A 23,711-nucleotide genomic window follows, 5' to 3' on the forward strand; every position below is an offset into this window, starting at 1 on the left:
GTGACTTCTAGTCCAACTGGGATCTCAGGCTGCCATTTTCTTTGTTTTGCATTTGCACATCTTCCAAAGATAGGTGTCGTATGTGAAAATAAGAAATAAATTGCATTTGAATGAGATGAGGGCTAGGGCTAATTCTCTTTGTTAAGACCCTAGTGGCAAAACATACGGGAATGCAAGAGAACTCAGGACAAAACATCCCCACTCTGCAGAATGTGCAAAACACAAGTTGTCATTGTTGTCTTACCTTGCTACCTTGTCCAAGCAGGATATGGCAGTTGAGGCAATACTAGTCCAGCACTCTAGAGAAATTGAAGCCCTTCTTTATACAACCGTAGTCCTTTTCCCTGGTGGACCAAAAGGATTTTCATAAGTAGGGGCAAGTCCTTTAGCCCAATGGGTACTAGGGTTCCCTTGCTGCATCACCACTAGCTGGATTGGAGGCTGGGTTTCCACTGGAATCTCAGGAGCATATTCCTTACTTGGGTCTCTCCCTCTGCAGTCATACAGCAAACAAGAAATTAGGAAAACCAACAGCAAGATGACATAGCTAGCTGCCAGGATGATCAGGTTCAAAGTAACTGGGTCAATTTCTAAATAAAAATCCATTGGATCCCATACTGTTTAGTAGGACCTCTGCGAATGGAGCTGCAGGTACACATATACACATACACACTCACCCACAGACTTGAAGGGCAGTAGCTAACTGATAAATGTATTGGCTTTGCAGTAAAAATACTTTAATCCTCTGCACTCCTGTAGCAATGGGGTTCCCCCCTCCTGAACTGCATGATTAAAGCTGCTCAGTTTAATAACTTAAGCTCCTTCTTTTAATACTGCATTGCCAGCAGCAGCTGGAGCTGCGTTTGAATGTTTCTTTGCAGTGTAATATTCAGCCTTCTATGTGAGATGTATGCAATTTCTCCATCCACCTGCTCTGGTGCTCAACCTTGGCAGAAATGTACCATAGAATATGACCCAGATCAATTCTTAGGGGTTTTTTTTGTTGTTGCTCCCTTTCCCTTCTCTTGAAAATGCAAACTAGGAAATGGGTAGGGCCATATGGTTTTAGGCTATAGGAAAGCTCAAACTTGGATCAGGAAGTGTTTTTCACAAGTTACTTAAAATGTATTATAGGTAGGGCTAGGAAAGGGGAGAAATTTGAATCAGTTCACATTTAAAGGTGAACTTACCTAATTCACACTTTCCAAAACAGTATGTGAACTGAAACATAGGCATTGTTTGAAATCGGCACAACTCTAAATTTTGCAATGCAGTTCTCCAGCCAAGTAATGTGTACAAAAATAATATACTAGGGTAAAGTGTGCATATAAATTGGGGATGGAGAGAGCTGGCAATTTCAGTTCTCTCAGTTTCTCAGTCTTAAATTTAGTTCTCCATATTTTTGCAGCAATTTGCAATTTTTTTAAAAAAAATCCTAATGAAAATTCTCCAGCATTTTAGTGTGAATTTCTTCTAATAAACACATATTTTTAGGCAGTTTTCATAATGTAATGTAATTAAAAATAATCTTGTGAAGCTCTTGTCAGAAGTTCCTATTGGCATTAATGAACGACTTTCAACCCTCCAGTTAAAACTTGCCAAAAACCAGCAGGCAACTATTCTAAGTGCTTATGCACCAACATCAGATGCTGATGAAGACATCAAGGAAAATTTTTATAACCAGCTGGACACCATCTTATCAGATATACCTAAGGAGGATAAAATTATCCTCTTGGGCGATTTCAGTGCAAGAGTTGGGTGTGATTTCGATTTATGATCAGAAACCATTGGGAAAGAAGGAGTTGGCAATAGCAACCTGAATGGCATTCTGACTAAAGTGCAGAGCATAATCTTGTTATTACAAGCACACTCTTTTACCAGAAAAATAAATTTAAAACTTCATGGAAGCACTCTCGGTCAAAACACTGGCATCTCCTGGATTACATAATTGTCTGTGCCAGAGATCATCATGATGTACTCCTCGCTAGGGCCATGATGAGTGCTGATGACTGCTGGACAGATCACTGATTAATTCGATCCACTATGGCCATTAATATTGTTCCTCAACGTAGGCTCCAAGAAAGAAAACCAAGGCATAAAATGAACATCCATGACCTTCAAGATCCTATTAAGCGAGCTTGCTTTCAAACAGCTCTCAAGAAACATCTACCGATGGAACTCCCTGAAAATGTTGAAGAACACTGGATTAAACTGAAGACATCCATTATTGCAGCATGTGAACAAACTACTGGATGCCAAACTAAGAAACATCAGGACTGGTTTGATGAGAATGATAGTGAGATCGAACATATCGTCAAGAAAAGGAAAGCCTTCCAGATATGGCAGAAAGACATTAACTGTGCTGCTAAGAAAAAAATCTATGCCAGTGCAAAGGCTGAGGTCCAAAGAAGAACTAGAGAACTTAAGAATGCCTGGTGGATAAAGAAAGCTCAAGAAATCCAGCACTTTGCAGATGCTCACGATGCACGGGGCTTAATTAATGCCACAAAGGACATCTATGGACCAACAAATCAAGGTACAAATCCCTTATGTTCAATGAATGGTACCAAACTTCTTAAGGATAGTCTATTGCACTGTGCTAGAAAGAGCATCACCATGACCTCCTTAATCGTAACTCTATCGTGGCTGGTGAAGTCTTCTCACAAATTCCACAACAACAAACTAGAGACGAGCTTGCAGTATCCCCTAATTTGGATGAAGTCAGGAAAGCCATCAATCAAATGAAGAACAACAAAGCTAGCGGACCTGATGGGATTCCTGCTGAAGTCTTTAAAGAAGGTGGGCCTGAACTTACACAACTTCATAAGCTCATCGAAAAAATCTGGATGAGGGAGGAGATCCTGGAAGACTTTAGGGATGCCATAATTATCACCCTTTTTAAGAAGGGTGATAGACAGATTGTGGGAATTATTGAGGTATCTCTCTTCTTGCTACCGCAGGAAAAATCCTTGCAAGGATCCTCGCAAATCGCCTCTTACCGATCTCAGAGGATGTCCTCCCAGAATCTCAAAATGGTTTCCGCCCTTCCAGGGGAACAGTGGAGATGATATTCACTGCACAAGCTTTAAGAAAAATGCCCGGAGCAGAATCGACCTTTATATATGGCGTTTATTGATCTGACTAAGGCCTTTGATACAGTGAATCGAACCGCTTTCTAGACCATCCTTCTGAAAACTGGATGCCCTGATAAATTTGTGAATATTTTGTGATTCCTTCATGACAACATGACAGCGACAGTTTTGGATAACAATGGCTTTCAGAGTGATCCATTCAGAGTCGGATCAGGCGTAAAACAGGGATGCGTCATTGCTTGGACCTTATTTGCTATCTTCATTGCTATGATTCAACACCTTATTGAGGGGAAACTTCCTACTGGTGTGGAAATCATATATCGAACAGATGGAAAGCTTTTTAATCTCAGTAGGCTGAAAGCAAAAAGTAATGTAATGTCAACCTCTGTAGGTGCGAACTACTCTCTCTGTAGCACCATCAATCCAGCTTAATGGTGTGACGCTGGAGAATGTTGATCACTTCCCCTATCTTGGCAGCCATCTCTCTGTAAAAGCTGACATCGATGCTGAAATTCAACATCATCTGAGCTCTGCGAGTGCCGCATTCTCCCAAATGAAGCGTAGAGTGTTTGAGGATCGGGATATTCACAGGGAGACCAAAATGCTTATTCACTAATACACAAAAAACCTTGCGGTTTAAGAATGTACCTATAGCCCACAGATATTTCTACCAAAATTTAAAAAGCAGGGAAATTGGGCAGCTCTAGTGAATGCACCAGGGGAGCAGGACACCTGAACTCCTCTCTGAGATATTGGACTGCCCTACAAAGTTGTCAAAATGCAAACACAATTTGGGTTGGTCTTTCACAGTCCAATCCACTTCCTGTGTAGCTTGGAAGAATTTGGTAACATGTGCCTCTGAGCATATGGTGAGTGGCGGCAACACCTGCCATCTCCAAAGATGGAGAATTATATTTTTGTATGTTTGTTGGTGTTCTTCTTACTTTGCTTCTTTCCTGTGTTACTAATGTTTCTACAGAGAATCTAAACCAGAAATTTCCCCCCTCCTTATTCATGTTAGAAATCTGTGTCAAATGTATTTTTATTAATTTCAAAGCCTTTTTATTGGTCATTGTCATGTGATGGTGAAGACAGCCTTTTGTGTTTTATATTGGAGGTTATGTTCTATTTCTATTTTGGGTGCATTAACAGTTGAATCTGAAACTGCAGTTTGATGTAAAATCAGACTGATCACAATATGTTGCTATTTCAGCAATTACTCTAGCTGTTGGAAAAAAGAGGATGCATGGTTTCAGCCTGCTATGTTTAAACCACTTTATTTAAGGCAAGGTGGGCACGATCAATTAAAAACATAGAGCACATCTAGAATTTTGCTAGAATATATATCACCTTCCACTGTCTTATCTTGTGCAAATTGAGATACTTCTTTTTTTTTACAATAATTTTTATTCAAATTTTTATAAAACAAACAAAACAAAATCATAAAACATTCAAAGACAAAAAACAAAACAAAACAAAAATGATTAAACAAAAAAATAAAATGTTGACTTCCCATTTGTCGCAGATCAGTTATAGGTCTACAATATATAACAATCCTGTCTCTTAAATTATATTATAAAATCACTTTCCTCCAGTAGTTATCTTAATTAATCATCAAATCTCATAGATATTACTCTATTCTTTCCACAAAAAGTCAAAGAGAGGTTTCAATTCTTTAAGAAATATATCTATCAATTTTTCTCCAAATAAACATGTCGATTAATCCATCTCGTTAATAATAATAATCTTATTGTCATAACCATAGTCCAAATAAACCTATCGATTAATCCATCTCATCAAATCTGTTAAGTCCAATAATTTCAATAGCCATTATTCCATTATCCATATTAATTCCATCTTCCATCTTCAATAGTCCTGTTAAGTCCAGTAATTTCAGTGTCCAATCTTCCATTATCAGTATTCCATAATAATCTTGCTGTCATAGTCATAGTCATATAATAAGAGTCTGATGGGAATTTCCTCTATCCCAAATATTTTCTTGCCATCGATTCTGAATAAGTTGCTGAAATATTGTTGTAAAGTCATATCTCTGTTCTTCTCTTTTACAAAATGCACTGGCTCATCTCTTGAGAGTTTTTCCATTGTCACATGGCTGCAGTTAATTCCATAGATTTTCTCTATATCAAGCTCCATCACGTCATTCCAGTCCAGAAGATTATCCAAGCCATTGATAACTTTATCTCTAATATCTTCATTAATTTCTTCAGAGATAACGTTAAATTCCAAACAGTAGATTTTATTTCTAATATCCATAAACTCCAGATCTTTTTCCAATTCCACATTTGTTCCAATCTCCAGGGCTTGTATCTTCCCTTTATTTTTTATTTTCTCATCTCTGATCTCATTCTCCTCTCTCACAGGATCCCCTATTTCTTTAAGCTCCTGCGTCATTTTGCTCAGTTCAATTTTCAGCTCCTTACTGCCCTGTCGCAGGGTTTGTTTCGTTATCTCCATCTCATCCATTATTTTCTGAAACATAATTACTTCCAGATTCTCAGCCACTTTCTTGATTGCCATTTTTAAAACCACGAAAACAAAACAAAACAAAAATAAAGAAGAACCACTTCTTATTTCAGCAACAATTGGGTTAATATTCCAGGCTTGATGACATCACAGTATAAACAGAGCAGCCTGCCTTATCTCTCTATGTTCAAGAACACAAAACAAATTTAGTTCCCAGCATCAAAACAGTTAGTGGCGTCGTGAAGAAGCAGATTCGTCAAAATAAAATAGACCAAAAAGAGAATAGTCCCAGACAATATAATGTTCCTCGGAATAGAAATCCCTCTTCTGTTTATATCTTTAGAATGCACTTCCAGGACAGCTTTTTGCAATAGAAACAGAGATAAGCTGTTAATTTCGTGAATAACAGAGAAGAGTTATAGCTCACCCAGAAGTTCTTTAAAGCTGATTCATTTGACAAATCTCTTTTTGCTGCAACAATTTAAACCAAGTAGAAAAAAAAATAGAAAGAAGGGTGCTTGCCTGTTAGTCCGTTTTCTCTTTGAAGAAAAGATAAATGTATCACATTAATCAGATAGAGCTTGTTCGGAAGTCCGTCCGGCATTGCTGGCTGGACCTTTTCTCATAAATTAATGAAATCCAGTCCTCCCAACAAAAACAGGCTTTTGAGGTTGATCTCTACGTTTCTCCCTACCCGGGTGAAATTTCATCAGTCAAAAAAAAAAATGTTCTGACTGATTTATATCTGAATAAGCTTCTTCTGAGGCGGGAGCCCGTCTCAAAAGCAGGCACAAGCGAAGTCACCCTTCCCGGAAGTCCGCAAATTGAGATACTTCTGAGGTCCACTGGAGACTATTTTGCAGAAGTCAGTGCCATTATTCCACAATTATGTTTGGCATTTTTTTAGTATAAATTTTGCAAAGTGTTGCTGTACTTCACATATTCATAGAAACAAAAGCAAAAGAAAATGCTTTCCTATAGGAAACTTCACTAAAATTGCAAAGTAAATCAGACATATTTAAAGTGACCATCTCAACTATATCAACTGTCTTAATGATGTTGCTTCCTCCCGGCTAAAACAAGATCAGCACAGGACATATCTTATTTCTATTATTTGGGCTGATTACAGGTGTTGCCACCACTCACCATATCCTAAGAGGCACATGTTACCAAATTCTTCCAAGCTACACAGGAAGTGGATTGGACTGTGGAAGACTAACCCAAATTGTGTTTGCATTTTGACAACTTTGTAGGGCAGTACAATATTTCAGAGAGGAGTTCAGCTCTCCTGCTCCCTGGTGCATTCACTATAGCTGCCCAATTTCCCTGCTTTTTAAAGTTTGGTAGAAATAGCTGTGAGCTATAGGTACATTCTTAAACCGCAGGTTTTTTGCGTATTAGTGAATTTCCTTGCTTTTTAATCCGGGAAGTAAGAAATGGGATTCTGTGCAAGTTTGCTGAGAATGGATTGATCATTTGCATGCTTATTGAGTTAAGTGGGATTTACACACATACACCAGGCAATCATGCTTAGGATAGGTGAAACTGACCACAGGGGATGGGGAAGGGAGGAGGGGGAGGAGGGACAGGTGGAAAGGAAGAGGGGAGGACTGGGATGGGAGCAGACAGGAGAGGGAGGGGAGAAGAAGGACAGATGTGGTCGTTTGCATGTTTATTGAGCTCAGTGGGATTTACTCCCGTGCAATCATGCTTAGGATAGGTAAAACTGACCTGGGGGGAGGGATGGAGGGATGGAGTGGGCAGGGGAGGCGGAAGAAGGAAGAGGGCAGGGGAGGAGAAAGGGAGAGGAAAGGGGAAGGAGGGAAAAGGCAGGTCTGATCATTTGTATGATTATTGAGTTGAATCGGATATACTCCTATGCAATCATGATTAGGATAGGTAAAATTGACCAGGCTGGGCCTGCCAACCAAGATGTCTTCTGTATCTTTCAAAGTTGGGCAGGGGGAAGGGAGAATTCTACCTTGTGGTTTTTCCCATTACATTGTTGCAAGAACACCTGCACTTGGCTGACTTTCTCTTCTCCTAAAGATACAGGATCAGTCTCAGGCCCTGAACCTGGCAACCCTACCTCCCACCCAAATTTAAAACAAAGGTGTCCCTGGCCACATCCACACCAGGCCTCTATTACACTTTGGACAATCATTATTTATTTATCTATTTATTTAGTGTATTTATATACCGCCCCATAGCCGAAGCTCTCTGGGCGGTTTACAATAACTAAAAACATTAAAAACAAATATACAAATTTAAAAACACATATTTTAAAAACAATTTAAAAGAATTTATCATAGCTTCTCTCAAAGCCATGGCTCAAAGCCAATCATGGCTTCTCTCAAAGAATCTTGGGAAGTGTAGTTAGTGAAGGGTGCTGAGAGTTGCTAGGAGACGCCTGTTCCTCTCACAGACCTTCAATCAGAGTGGCTGACTGTTAACCATTCTGTCAGGGGAATAGGAGTCTCCTCTCAGCACCTCTCACAAACTACACTTCCCAGGATTCTTTGAGGGAAGCCATGACTGTCTCAAGTGAAATCAAAGTCTGGTGTGGGTGTGGCCCCCTGATTAGGCAAACCCAGCAGCTGTGAGGCTTTTAGAACTCTGACAGTTGGTCCTTACTGAGCATGCCCTGCGTTGTAATAGGCTTCCAGCCAAAATTTCTTAAATTAATTAAAAATCAGCCAGGCATTTTTTAAACTTTTAAACTGCAGTAGATGAAGGACAGAGTATGGGGCAAGGTCAGTATTAGGATTACAGGTACTCTGTGAACATGGCTGATTTTTAATGAGTTTCAACAGATTATGAGAACTCGCAGAAAAAAGTCCAAAAGGGCTCTGAGTTTTTTTCTCTCTTTTTAGACTTTGAGCTCTCGATTCTCTCTGACTGTTTTGTGTATTGCCATGAAAATGGACAGGGTTGTTAAGCAAGCGTTTCTGAGTTCAGGACTATAAGTTTTGTAAGGTTTTGTTTTGAAATGAGCTTATGGGAAGCATCAGAATGGCATGTGGGGGTATTTTTCATTTAACATTGCGGAATGTGAAAAATCCATGCTGGCTATAGTATACAGCCACTCTCGTGGCTGTATAATTTACAAAACCATTGTACTACCGACCTTACTGTACGCCTGTGAAACATGGACCATCTATAAACGCAACTCCCAACTTCTTGAAAGATTCCACCAATGCTGCCTCCAGAAAATTCTGCAAATTACTTGGGAAGACAGATGGACTAATGTTAGTGTTTTGGAAGAAGCAAAGACTAGCAGTTGAAACAATGATCCTTCAACATCAACTTTGCTGGACTGGCAATGTTGTTCGAACGCCTGATCACCATCTTCTAAAGCAGCTACTTTACTCCCATCTTAAGGATGGACAACAAAATATCGGTGGACAGCAAAAGAGGTTTAAAGATGAATTCACTAGGTGGCCTTATGCAAGCAACTTTCTTTCTCTCTGCCTCAGTTCCCCATGGGAGATTATAATACTGATGCCTTATAGCAGGGGTGAGGAATCTTAGCTGCAGGGACTGAATGCAGCCCCCCAGGCCTCTCTCTCTGGCCTGTAGCACTCTCCCCAGGATAGCGCTCTGACCATGTCCCTCATTGGCACTGCTTCATACCTTCTTTGAGTGCTTTTGCCTGGCTAGAATGTGTCCTTGAACTCCGACGTGCCTCTTGCTTGCCTGGATGGAGGATAGAGAGGCGTGGGCGTGGGTGTGTGTAAAAGCTAGCTTACTGTACAAAGGTAAAATTCACATTCATTGCCCTACCCACTTTTGCCTCTGGCCCTGTCCACTACTGGCATGTATACCCTGGAAGATTGGCTAGCAGGAAATACGCCCCTTGGGTTGAAAAATATTCCCCATCTCTCCCTTCCAGGGTTGTTGTGAGTATTACAATTAGATAAGACATATGGTGCACTTTGAACCCTTGAAAGCACTATACAAACATTAAGTATGTATCTACTTGTCTATCTAGCTGTTTATGACAAAGACCGCAATGGGATGGTGTTTGTCAGTGAGCTGATATGATCCATTAGCATCATTACTGAATACTGAACATCTGGAAATCCTTTCCTGGTGGTTGGAAGCTTTCTGAGCCAGAAGGCTGCTGGCAGTAAGGGGGAATTAGAAGTCTAAAAGTGTCCTTTTGTGAGCCTGATGCATAATCTGGTTGGATTCTTACAAAAATGTGCAAAACTCTCAACAGAAGATGCAGCACTCAGCATTGCATTGGGAGTATTATGTACAGTAAATGCATTAACAAGCAGAGAAGGTCAAAGAGTGTATCTTTTTCCCCAGAGGTCCAGTTGCCTGAGGGAAGGATTTGCTAAACTGTAAAACAAGAATGGAGATCCTGTGTGGCCCTCTAGGTTTTATTAGACTCCAACTCCCATCTGCTCCAGGCAGCCTGGCCAATGGTCAGGGATCATGGGAGTTGTGCTCCAGCTACATCTGAAACACCATGGGTTCTCCAAGACTGCAGTAAAGCTACTTTGGAGGCCTATGGTTTGTCCACAGTGCTGCGGTGGTTCAAGGAGTGGGAGTCCAGGACAGTTGCTGGAAAACATGGGGTCTGCATCTGCCCATGAGTAATAATAACCCTAAGAGAATGTCAAGCAAAACACTGTTAAGATGCAGGCCTATCCAAAATAAGACATTTGTGACCGTCCTTTCAGTAGTAACAAGTCATGAAGTTGAAGGTATGATATAGTCTTGAAGGGAGTAGCCATGAACCGGGTCTGGTCAAAGCCCAATGGGGGTATGATGTGGAGAAAGAGTCTGATCAATTGTGTTGCTGCTGCTGCTTTGCCCCTGGACTCAGACCCTGAGCAAGCTGCCTTCTGTATTCCACACGGTCCCACCGTAGTGGCTACTGCAGATGTTCTATTAGCTTTTCTCTGCTGCCACTAGGCACCACCACCTGCAGCCCCTGTAAGCAGTAGTGATGGGAGGGTGTTGCTCAGCCTAGAGCCCAGCAGCCCAGCAGAGAAGTATTGTATAGCTGCAACTTCTGCCATAATCTTTATTACCCTAGAATGCCCGTGAGGCCCAATGTGTGCATTGCAGTCCAGAGGCATTCAAGACTCACAAAGTGCACTTCCAGTACACTTCTCTGCTGAGTGCTGGGCTGACTGACTGCTGCCATCATTTTTTTTTAAAAGATGGCAGTGTTCATCCTAGTGGGTCCTGGCCTTTGCCCTATTGTGCTGGGTTCTGATGCCAGGCAAGCTGATGACAGAATTGGGGTGGTTTATATGGAATCTCTTTCTTGTCTCTGCCAGGGTCAGGGGGCTCTGAAGCGGTGTAAGGATAAGCTTCTTTGCTGCATAAGGGCAGGGTCAGAGGAACTTAGTGTAAATGAGCATCAGGAGTAGGTGGTTTTAGAGTTAGAAATGTTTTTATCATTCAGCAATAGCTCTCATGGTGATAGATGCCTAATTTACCGCTAGAGGCACCTGCTTCCACAGAGGCTTGATCATGGGTTGTCTCATAAGTTAAATGCTGAACACAACTGACTTCAGAAATAAAGCATCTTTGAATTAGAGCCTCCTATATACTGAACAAAAGAAAAAGTAGGAATAGATGAATCTGTCATTTTTGGTTTCTCTCTGTTTCTCATTCTTTCCAATCTTAAATTCAGTTCCTCACATTTCCACATCAGTTCAGGTTTTTAAAAAAGCCCTCATGAAAATTCATCAGCATTTAAGTGCAACTTTCCCCCAATATACACATTTTTGCATGCAATTTCCCCCAATAGACACATTTTTTCCAAAGCAATTTTCCTAATATAATACTTTTTCATATGTTCTTACCATTAATATATGCATTTCTACGCACTCTTTACCCTAGTACAGTGGTTTCCAACCTGGGGTCCGGGACCCCTAGAGGGGCCATGAAGTAATCCAGTGGGAGCCGTGAACGGTAAAGAAATTAATTATTTATTAATTTTTTAAAAAAGTCTTCACTCCCTCGACATTGTCTGCTTTCCGCTGCCACTGCAGATGACACCTCCCCCTTGCTCCAAACAGGAGGGGAGGCCTTTTGCTGAAGCACCAGAGCGTCTTTCAGGTGCACTAAGGGCAGGCATCTGCCTATAAAATACAGGCTGAGGGTGGAGCTACCAGGAAGAAGAGGGGATTACTATCACTGATTCCCGTCTCCTTGCCGCTACTGGCAACACCCTTACTTAGAATGAGAGGAGAGGGCTTTTTGTGAAGCAAAAGAAGCAAGCCTGCAAAGAAAGGCTGCTTTCCCCCTTCCTTCCTGGCAGCCAGCCTGCCTCCCTGGGGGGAGGGGGTCACAAAAAAATTCAGCTTATAAAGGGGGTCCCGTGCTCATAAAGGTTGGGAACCACTGCCCTAGTATATGCAGTTTTGTACACATTACTTGGCTGGAGCAGTGCTCTGCAAAATGCAGAGAACTGGGATTTTTGAAGGATGGCTATGTTTCAGTTCATCTATTGTTTTGGACAGTGCAAATTGGGTAGGCTCACCTTTAAATGCAAACTGAACTGATTTTCTCCCATGTGAATGAGAGGTATATTGGCACTGTTGGCTTTTAGCTATAACAACACACAGAATAGTTTAATATTGATGCTTTAATTTTTTTTAAATCCAAATGATCATGGAATTAAGAAAACACCATTTAGCAACATTGCTTAAAAAGTTCCAGTAAAACCCACATTAAACAACAGTAAAAGAAAATCTCACTAACATAAATTCTCATATAGATAGGTGAACGGCAAACCAGTTCTAGACCACTCATCCATTGGTAAGCTCACCATGTTCCCTTTTGAGTTTATCTAGAAAAGTAGTCTTCAGTCTTTTCGGACATGGGACCACCTTTAGCTCAAACATTTGTGGGTCCCACTACTTCATTATTATCCCCCCCCCATACTTGTAGAGTGGTGGGGCTGCTGCTGAAGTCAGGCTGACACCCACAAGTGGACTAAGTCGTAGTCTACCAATGCTACTGACATAGTTTCAAAACCATTCACTTTACAATAGGGCATGCACATCAGGTACTGGGTGTATTATGCTTAGGCCATCTAGTGGTGATAACCGATAACAAAGTATTTTGCAAGGAATAAACTGCTTCGCCATTTGTTTACACGGCCCAGTTCTTCTGAGATAACAATGCCTTATTTCACCACCACCTTGGATTTATTTACTGGTTCAAAGGATGATTCAGGCCTGTACTAGATGTGGCATGCAGTTGCATGTATCCTTCCTCTCATGGATGGGGTGGGGGGAATAACTGGGGCAGTCTTGGCCAGAAAAAATGGCAGAAGGGAGAGGGGTTAAAGAGCTCTTTCTTCTGATGCTGCTGCTTGGACTTTTCTTTTTAAAAGAAAAAGAAAAGAAAATGGAAAAGATACAAACAACTGCTACACACGACTTCCTAACACAACATAGGAAGCGGACTTTTAGTATTGTGGCCCCTACCCTTTGGAATTCCCTCCCCTTAAATATTAGACAGATGCCATCTCTGTTGTCTTTTCGGCACCTACTGAAGACCTTTCCTTTTTCAACAAACCTTTTAAGCAGAGACCTATCCCAGTCTGCATCTGTGTTAAAAATTGTTTATAAGATGATTTTAAAGATGTTTTGTTTTAAAGACATTTTATAGATGTTTTTAATGTTTAGTATTTTATTGCCAGTTTGCCACCCTGGGCTCCTTTTGGGAGGAAGGGTGGGATATAAATAAATAAATAAATTCAAATTGGGATGTCAGAGTCCAAAGCAAGTCCCAGCAGAAAGAAAAGAATCTATTCTAAAATGAGGATAAAATAAAAATACAGTTCCAGAGCCCTGCCAAGTGTGGAGCCTCATCCCATGACCCCTGGGAGCTGGGCCCACAATCATTACCCGTAATATAGACAGCCCTTTGGTTGATGGGGTCCTCTGTTTGAAGGGCTGCCCAATCCAACCCGGGCTTACAGACAAAAAACCACATGCAGGGAGAGCAGGGAGGATGTTGAGGTTGCCCATTAACAACTAGCACCTGGACACCATCTTCCCCATTCTAGTGAGGTGCATTGTATTTCTATTTAAATACTAGTAGTTAGTAATCTAAATGTGCACCTATGCACATAAGACAGCATATGAAACTTCTATGCAAATCTGTGGCCTCTCGTGGCCTCTTTTTTTTGCAATGCATTTCTGCATTTTTGTGGAGGGATGATGACAATGTGGCCACCCTTACTTGATTCACTCTATTTGCTGATTGATGTTCAGGAGACTAGAGAGGAATTTGGGTTGTGACCCTCTCTCATTGAGGGAGGAGCCATCTATCTAGTGTTTTTGTTTCCTGCCCTGGGTTCCTACTGGGAGGAAGGGTGGGATATAAATTTAATAAATAAATAGTAAATAATAATAAATATCTGGGGTGGTATCGTTAGATCAGTTAGGGGCTCTTCCAAACAACCTTTTTATGGAGCATTCCTCCCTGATTTGTTTGCACAGTATTTGCATAGAGGTTCTGTGATGTCACTGTTCATTCAGCATTTATTCTGATTTGTTTGTATTGAAGGTTATACGATGTCGCCTACATCCCACACATCCCAGTGCATTTTCCTGCCACTTTTCTTACCACAAAAATTCTGTGGATTTTTTTTGGGGGTGTGTGTGGCAGCAGAGGGGATTGGGTTTGTTGTACAATTTGTTAGTATACAATTGAAACACACCCTCACATAGTGACAGTCTGGGGGGGGATTTTTGTCAGGTCCATAACAGGGGAGAGGAATGCATCTTTCCTATGCACCATCATCCTGATCCCACCTTACACCGGTCTTATTTAAAAGGAGGGGGAAACCTAAACATATTCACTTGCAGTAGTGTGAGTATGTGTGTGTGGGCGGGGCAAACCACAGGTCAGTGAGAGACCCCATGGACTTGGTCTGAAGGAGGTTCCAGGTTCAGTCCCCAGCATCTCCAGCTGAAAGGATCGGGTGATGGGAAAGACCCTTTTCTGCTAGAGAGCTGCTGCCAGCCAGAGTAGTATCTGGGCTGGGCAGACAAATAGTGTGATCTGGTATAAGGCAGCTCTAGTTGGTTCTTAGACTTGAGGAATGGGTGAGAACTGGCTACTTAAAGGACTGCTTTTTAATACATAAACCTGCGTGGGAAATAAGATCAGTGCATAACATCAGTTGCTGATTTCAAAAGGGAGTTACACATGTTAGTCTGGTTCAACAAAAACAGCAAACGATTGTGTGGCTGTGACATCCCCACCCACCTATCCCTGCCTTCCTGCAGCAGATGAGGGGGATGTCAGCTTCTCTACACTGTAGAATTTACCCTCTACATATGTACAGAATATGCTATACAGTACCTCCCAACTTTTATGTGAAATATTTCACTCACAGCCTGGGCACTCCACAGTCTCCCACCCTTATATCTGGGTGATCCTAGATACCCCCAAAGCCAGTGTGGTTATATTTATTGCTAGGTTGTATGTGAGGCAAATCTTTCCTTCAAGGGATACTCTTATGGTATTGTTATGAGTTGGGGGGTTGGAATGGATGATCCCTGTAGGTGCCTTTCAGCCTCTGATTTTGAGACTTGCATCTGTGGGGAAAGAAACTCACTCTGCTGGTCAGATGAGTCTCTCCTTTGTTAAACAAATAGAGTGATCAGGTAGGATAATGGGATTATCGGTTGCCCAGCAACTGGTGAATGGGCCAGGGAGACCCTTTTGTCATTGAAACTCTTCTGGAGAGCAACCCCCGCTTCCTGGAGCCCAGGAGAGGCTTGTCATTTTAGTTGTGAGGAAGAATTGCTGGGGACTGGAGGCAGGCAGAGAGGCTGGCTCTCTGCACCATGGCACTTCGAGTGCCTCCTGTAACACTGATGGGAAAACTGGATATTGGACTGCTGATGCCTTGAACCCCCTTCATCTTAAGCTCAGGTTGGAATGTGTGTAAATAAACAAACCATATTTCATAAAGACACCGCAGTCTCCACTGGCCTTCTTCCCAAAGGAAAACAAACCCTAGATGAGCGCAGGGACCCCTGAGATCTCACCGCTCGGAGATTGGGGTGGCGCGCAACAGTATAAAGCTGCCACCAGTTTCCGAATGAAACATCTTTAAAGTATTTACCAACAGACTCTGAAGATTGTATTAGATGTAGTACCATTTGTTAATATGCCACCTCACTATCTGATTATACAGCCACGAGAGTGGCTGTATACTACAGCCACCGCGGATTTTTCACATTCCCCAATGTTAAATTGAAAATACCCCCCATGCCATTCTGATGCTTCCCATAAGCTCATTTCAAAACAAAACCTTACAAAACTTATAGTCCTGAACTCAGAAATGCTTGCTTAACAACACTCTCAATTTTCATGGCGATACACAAAACAGTCAGAGAGAATCAAGAGTTCAAAGTCTAAAAAGAGAGAAAAAAACCCCAGATCCCTTTTGGACTTTTTTTTGCCAGAGTTCTCATAATCTGTTGAAACTCATTAAAAATCAGACATGTTCACAGAGTACCTGTAATCCTAATATTGACCTTGCCCCATACTCTGACCTTCATCTTCTGCAGTTTAAAAAAATGCCTGGCTGATTTTTAATTAATTTAAGAAATTTTGCATTGAACTGAATGATAGTGTCTGGCATGCTCAGTAAGGACCAACTGTCAGTGTTCTAAAAGCCAGACTCACAGCTGCTTGGCTTGGCTAATCAGGGGGCCACACCCACACCAGACATTTATTTCACTTGAGACAGTCATGGCTTCCCTCAGAGAATCCTGGGAAGGGTAGTTTGTGAAGGGTGCTGAGAGGAGACTCCTATTCCCCTGAGAGAATGGTTTCACAGTCAGCCACTCTGATTGAAGCTTTGTGAGGGAAACAGGGCGTCTCCTAGCAACTTTCAGCACCCTTCACTAACTACACTTCCCAGGATTCTTTGAGAGAAGCCATGACTGTCCAAAGTGAAATAAAGGCCTGGTGTGGATGTGGCCAGGGACAGCTTTGGTTTAAATTTGGGTGGGAGGCTACATGTGCCTGCTGTAGAATAAAAAGGTGGGGAAAACGCTGAAAAGCAATGATAACTGGTCACAATGTTTTCCTTTTGCTCTCTGCTATCTTTTTGGCACCTTTTGAACACTTTTCCTCTTTCAACAAGCCTTTTAAGTTGAGACCTATCCCAGTCTGCATCTGTGTTAGAATTGCTTTTAATATGTTTTCTTTAATAATATGTTTTTAACCCTTTTTTTTTAAAAAAAGATGTTTTTAAAGCTTTTTTAAAGATGTTTTTAATGTTGTTTTGTTTTAATGTATTTTAAGGTCTTTTTATGATGTTTTAAAGTGTTTTTATCATTTCTGTTTGCCGCCCTGGGCTACTGCTGGGAGGAAGGGCAGGATATAAATCAAATAATAAATAAATAAATAAATAAAGGAAAGGGGCTTCCCTTCTGCCCAGGGCCCACCCACCCAATCTCCTCCCCCTCCCCCTCCCCTCCTTGCCCCTCCCCCAGGTCAGTGTTGGACTATGACCTGGGGGACCAGGGTTCGAATCCCCACACAGCCATGAAGCTCACTGGGTGACCTTGGGCCAGTCACTGCCTCTCAGCCTCAGAGGAAGGCAATGGTAAAACCACCTCTGAAATACTGTTTACCATGAAAACCCTATTCATAGGGTCAACATAAGTCAGGACTGATGTGAAGGCAGTCCATTTCCTCGACCCTTGCCCATCGTGGTTCATTATGAGCTGCAAGGATAGACTGAGCGAGGGGCTCAAGGCTGTGGTAAATACACCCCTGGAAGAGGGAGTAATGCCATCAGCCTTCAAGGAGGCAGTAATAAAACCAATTATAAAGAAGCCCTCCTTGGATCCCCAAGATTTGAACAACTTTCGCCCAGTCTCGAATCTACCATTTCTGGGCAAGGCGGTTGAGCGGGTGGTGGCGAAGCAGTTGCAAGCGCACTTGGAGGAAGCGGGTTATCAGGATCCATTTCAGTCAGGCTTCAGGCCTGGACATGGGACTGAAACGGCCTTGGTCGCCTTGGTGGATGATATGAGAAGGGGACTGGATAGGGGCGAATATGCCTTCCTTGTCATCCTGGATCTCTCAGCGGCTTTTGATACTGTTGACCATGGTATCCTTCTGGACCCGCCTGGAGCGGTTGGGTATAGGGGGCACTGTATTGCAGTGGTTCTTTCCTCTCTGGTAGGTACCAGAGAGTGGCATTGGGGGATGAGGTTTCAGATCCTTGGCCTCTCACTTGTGGGGTGCCACAGGGCTCCATCCTCTCCCCGATGCTGTTCAACATCTATATAAAGCTGCTGGGGGCTATCATCAGAAGATATGGGCTGCAGTGTCACCAGTATGCTGATGACACGCAGCTCTACCTCGCATTCAAATCTTCACCGAGGTTGGCTGTAGAAACCCTATCCAAGTGCCTGGAGTCGGTGAGTAGCTGGATGGGAAGGAATAAGCTGAAGCTGAACCCTGACAAAACTGAGTTACTGTTTGTGGGAGACAAGGGAAGGTTGGGGGATGTTGACCTGGTGCTCAGTGGGGTACAATTGCCCCTGAAAGACCACATCTGCAGCCTGTGGGTCATTCTTTTTTTTTACAATAATTTTTATTCAAATTTTCATAAAACATACAAAACAAAATCATAAAACATTCAAAGACAAAAAACAAAACAAAACAAAAATGATTAAACAAAAAAATAAAATGTTGACTTCCCATTTGTCGCAGATCAAATCAGTTGTAGGTCTACAATATATAACAATCCTGTCTCTTAAATTATATTATAAAATCACTTTCCTCCAGTAGTTATCTTAATTAATCATCAAATCTCATAAACATTACTTTATTCTTTCCACAAAAAGTCAAAGAGAGGCTTCAATTCTTTAAGAAATATATCTATCAATTTTTCTCCAAATAAACATATCGATTAATCCATCTCATCAAAATCTGTTAGGTCCAATAATTTCAATAGCCATTATTCCATTATCCATATTAATTCCATCTTCCATCTTCAATAGTACTGTTAAGTCCAGTAATTTCAGTGTCCAATCTTCCATTATCAGTATTCCATAATAATCTTGCTGTCATAGCCATAGTCATATAATAAGAGTCTGATGGGAATTTCCTCTATCCCAAATATTTTCTTGCCATCAATTCTGAATAAGTTGCTGAAATATTGTTGTAAAGTCATATCTGTGTTCTTCTTTTTTACAAAATGCACTGGCTCATCTCTTGAGAGTTTTTCCATTGTCACATGGCTGCAGTTAATTCCATAGATTTTCTCTATATCAAGCTCCATCACGTCATTCCAGTCCAGAAGATTATCCAAGCCATTGATAACTTTATCTCTAATATCTTCATTAATTTCTTCAGAGATAATGTTAAATTCCAAACAGTAGATTTTATTTCTAATATTCATAAACTCCAGATCTTTTTCCAATTCCACATTTGTTCCAATCTCCAGGGCTTGTATCTTCCCTTTATTTTTTCTTTTCTCATCTCTGATCTCATTCTCCTCTCTCACAGGATCCCCTATTTCTTTAAGCTCCTGCGTCATTTTGCTCAGTTCAATTTTCAGCTCCTTACTGCCCTGTCGCAGGGTTTGTTTCGTTATCTCCATCTCATCCATTATTTTCTGAAACATAATTACTTCCAGATTCTCAGCCACTTTCTTGATTGCCATTTTTAAAACCATGAAAACAAAACAAAACAAAAATAAAGAAGAACCACTTCTTATTTCAGCAACAATTGGGTTAATATTCCAGGCTTGATGACATCACAGTATAAACAGAGCAGCCTGCCTTATCTCTCTATGTTCAAGAACACAAAACAAATTTAGTTCCCAGCATCAAAACAGTTAGTGGCGTCGTGAAGAAGCAGATTCGTCAAAATAAAATAGACCAAAAAGAGAATAGTCCCAGACAATATAATGTTCCTCGGAATAGAAATCCCTCTTCTGTTTATATCTTTAGAATGCACTTCCAGGACAGCTTTTTGCAATAGAAACAGAGATAAGCTGTTAATTTCGTGAATAACAGAGAAGAGTTATAGCTCACCCAGAAGTTCTTTAAAGCTGATTCATTTGACAAATCTCTTTTTGCTGCAACAATTTAAACCAAGTAAAAAAAATAATAGAAAGAAGGGTGCTTGCCTGTTAGTCCGTTTTCTCTTTGAAGAAAAGATAAACGTATCGCATTAATCAGATAGAGCTTGTTCGGAAGTCCGTCCGGCATTGCTGGCTGGACCTTTTCTCATAAATTAATGAAATCCAGTCCTCCCAACAAAAACAGGCTTTTGAGGTTGATCTCTACGTTTCTCCCTACCCGGGAGAAATTTCATCAGTCAAAAAAAAATGTTCTGACTGATTTATATATGAATAAGCTTCTTTTGAGGCGGGAGCCCGTCTCAAAAGCAGGCACAAGCAAAGTCACCCTTCCCGGAAGTCAGCCTGTGGGTCATTCTTGACTCCCAGCTGTCCATGGAGGCTCAGGTCTCGGCTGTGAGCCAGGCAGCGCTGTATCAACTCCATCTGATATGGAGGCTGCGCCCCTACCTTCCCAACCATCTGCTCCCCTCTGTGGTACATGCCCTGGTCTCCTCTCGCCTAGACTACTGTAATGCGCTCTACGTGGGGTTACCCTTGAAAATGGTCCGGAAGCTGCAACTGGTACAGAATGATTAAAGGCAGCTGCTGGCGAGATCACATCACTCCAGTGCTGAAGGAGTTGCACTGGTTACCGGTTGTTTTCCGGGCCCAATTCAAGGTGTTGGTTCTGATCTTTAAAACCCTATACGGTTTCGGCCCAGTCTATCTGAAGGAGCACCTCCAACATCATCAGGGATGCCACTCTACAAGATCAGCCTCAAAAGGCCTTCTCTCTATCTCACCAGTTAAAACAGCTAGACTGGTGAGAACTAGGGAGAGGGCTTTTTCAGTTGTGGCCCCCACTTTGTGGAATTCCCTCCCAAATGATCTCCGCCATGCCCACTCTATGATGAGCTTCAGCTGGGCCTTGAAGACCTGGCTCTTCAGGCAGGCTTTTGGGGTGGGTTAGGTTTTATTATTATTGTTGAGATTTTTAATGTTTTAATGTATTTGTATGTTTTTATTTTGTACGTCGCCCAGAGTGGCTGGACAGCCAGCCAGATGGGCGACTAATAAATTTAATAAATAAATAAATTTCCATTGTCAAACATGATTGCACAGAAATAAATCCCATTGAACTCAAAAAGTATGCGAACGATCAAACCCACCCTCCCTTCTCTTCCCTCCTATCACCTCCCTCTTGCCTGTTACCTCTTGCCTCCCCCTTCCTTTGCCCTTCCGTCCCCATTCCCATCCCCTTCCAATCCCCTCCTTCCCCTTCCCCCTCCTCCCCCTCCCCTTCCTCCTCCCCATGGTCAGTTTTACCTATCTTAAGCATGATTTCACGGAAGTAAATACCATTGAACTCTATAAGCATGCAAATGATCAAACCTGCCCTCCCCTCCCCCTTCCTTTGCCCCCTCCAATACACTCCTTCCCCCTCCTCTCCCTCCTCCTCCCCCATGGTCAATTTTTCCTATCCTAACCATGAGATTGCATAGGAGTAAATCCCTTCTCCACTGAATACCAAATGATCAGAATGAAAATTGGTTCAGCATACAATTCCATATTTCAAGGTCAAACACTGGCTCATTTCTCTGACCTGTTTTTAAAGGGGGCCGTTCCATTATCAGCATCAAATTGAGGATTATACTGCATTGCTTTCTCGGTGGCTATATCAGAATTGTGGAACAGCTTACCCCATGAAATTTGGATGACTTCCTTTCTGATTGCCTTCTTTATTATTTCAGCATGCTTTTAATTTGCCAGGTTGAAGTGGTTTTTATGTGCCATGCCTTTCTCTGTTATATCAGGGAAGGACTGTAGCTCAGGGGCAGAGCATCTGCCTTGCATGCAGGCAGGCCCCAGGTTCAGTCCCCAGCATCTCCAGGTAGGGCTAGTGTCCCTGCCTGAAAAGCTTCCTTTGTTTTATTAGGGCTGTGCTTTGGATTTGAGTGAGACTTGAGCCAAATCGGGCCTATATGGAGGCATTTGGGCCTCGGCCAAGTCAGGCTGAGATAGCCCCAGTTCTCTATGGGTCAGGTATGGCAGCCCACAGTGATCTGGGGCTATCAGGGGGCGGGGGTGCAGGTGCCTGCCTTTCTCACCCAACCTCTCCTCCTTCCCGCCAGGCCTCCCCAAACCCCAATGCCAAATCCCCTTCAAGAGCTGCTTTTCTGCATGTGGGGAAGCTGCTCGCAAAGGAGCGGCTCCTCAGAGTAAATCCTGTTGCTTATCAGCTGATAAGTGGGACAATTTATCCTGTGCGGTGCAGGTCACTGCTCATTCACGAGTGGCTTCCCTGCATGCAGAGAAACTGCTTGCAAAGGAGCAGTGACCAGCACCTGCCTGCTCCCAGTCGGGGTGGGGGGAGATATAGTGTCTCCTTCTCCCCCCACCTCCCAACCATATTTTTATTTTTTTTAAAAAAACCCTCTTAGCCCTGTCCCCCAAACAGCTTCAGGGATGGATTGAGGTGGGGTAGGTGGTTCCCTCTCTTTGGACAGGGTGGATGGACTCTCTCCAGAGCCCAAAGATTGGGATCACAGGGTGAGTGCTGTACATAGTCCTAGTTATTACTGTTTTTGCAAGCCACCTTGAGCAATACCTATGTATTAGAAAGGATGGGTATAAACCCCTTATAATAAGCAAATGGAATGTGGTAGCTTGGTATATTTACAACAAAACTCCTCGTTTGATGATCAAACCCTGATATGTTTTCCAGGGGGTGAGAAGGATACAAAATGCAGCATATGAACATTGTGACTTACCAGTTCATTATATGTTTTAAAACCTAGACCTGGCCCACAAGGATAATAAAAAAGAACTGTGACTGTTCAGATAACATTTCACTGAAATGGTGATTTAGACTAAGAAGGAACAGATTCAGAATCTCTGCCCAAAGGCCAGAATAATGGGTTGACTTTTGGCATGTCATCATTCTCCCTTAGGCTCAGAGCTTGGAAGTAACTCGTTATTTTTAAAGAGTTACTTGTAATTAGTTACAATTTTAAATAACGAGTGGGTAATTCCATTACATTTGGCACATAACGGAACGACTAGTAATTTCCCTACTTTTCAGCTGCAACTTTAACATTTCCATGTTAGGTTGGACGTTACTTGGGGGCGGGAACAAGGGGAAGTCAGCTACTGGCTGTGATTGGTTAACACAAGACATGTGCCTCACACTGATTGGACCTCTGCGCAGACTGTCTCTTCCCTCGTGATCTGTGTTAGGAGGCACGAGGGAAGAGGTGAATAGGCAGGGCCTGCTAGCGTCTGAGAGGACAAAATGGACGCCAGAGGAAAAAAGCCAGGGCAAGGAAGGCAGCAGCAAAATGGTGAAGAGCTGTGGAGGTGAGTGACGATGATTTTTGTGTGTGTGTGTGTGTGTCCCCGTGGCCCCTTCCACCCCCCCATGACATTTTTGCCCCCCACCCCCCCCACGGCCCATTTTGCCCCCCCACTGCCTCTCCTTGCCTAGGTATGCATAGGAACAAGGGGGAGAGTTCAAAAAGGGGGGGAAGGAAGAGAAGTAGGCCAGAGCTTGGAAAAGTTACTTTTTTGAATTACAACTCCCATCAGCCCTAGGCAACATGGCCACTGGATTAGGCTGATGGGAGCTGTAGTTCAAAAAAGTAACTTTTCAAACTCTGGCCTACTTCTCTTCCTTCCCCCCTTTTTAGGGTTGCCATATTGCCCAGATAGCCGGGTTTTACCCGGATTCTAAGCATGCCACCCGGCGCCCGGCTAGCCCCTTAGGTGGCCCGGATTCTCAGCTTTCATTTAAAAAAACAATTAAGTTTCTAGGTGGTGCGGTTCTCGAGATATATATAAAAACGTCAGGCATCCCCCCCGTTAAATCTTTTTTAAACTACTGTATAGCACTTCGTAGCTTTAACCCCGCCCGTTCAGGATTGCAGCCAATCAGTGAAGTGTTTGTTTGGTGGCAGTGTCTGCAAAACATCATTGCAAGGCCAGAAAATGGTGGTTTCCCCTCCTGTTTATCTGAAAATCTCATAAATTGGGTAAGTATATACATTTCAGTT

General features: G+C 42.4%; 2 protein-coding genes and 1 long non-coding RNA gene across 4 annotated transcripts in view; 1 reads left to right on the forward strand and 2 right to left on the reverse strand.

Annotated features, from left to right (window-relative positions):
• MMD (monocyte to macrophage differentiation associated) overlaps window positions 1-303 on the reverse strand; it is an 84,007-nt gene extending 83,704 nt beyond the window's left edge. Inside the window, exon 1 of the mRNA XM_061615312.1 lies at window positions 245-303. The gene's annotated coding sequence lies outside the window, so the exon portion shown is untranslated. The remainder of the gene's footprint in view (window positions 1-244) is intronic.
• LOC133379643 (uncharacterized) overlaps window positions 1-23,711 on the forward strand; it is a 36,537-nt gene that overhangs the window by 2,114 nt on the left and 10,712 nt on the right. The gene's annotated exons all lie outside the window — the stretch shown is intronic.
• On the reverse strand, window positions 316-606 carry SMIM36 (small integral membrane protein 36). The gene has a single exon (XM_061615314.1). It carries the CDS (start codon window positions 604-606, stop codon window positions 322-324), a length of 285 nt encoding a protein of 94 aa, XP_061471298.1. The 3' UTR covers window positions 316-321.

Source organism: Rhineura floridana, chromosome 3 (assembly GCF_030035675.1).
Source record: "Rhineura floridana isolate rRhiFlo1 chromosome 3, rRhiFlo1.hap2, whole genome shotgun sequence".
NCBI lineage: Eukaryota > Metazoa > Chordata > Lepidosauria > Squamata > Rhineuridae > Rhineura > Rhineura floridana.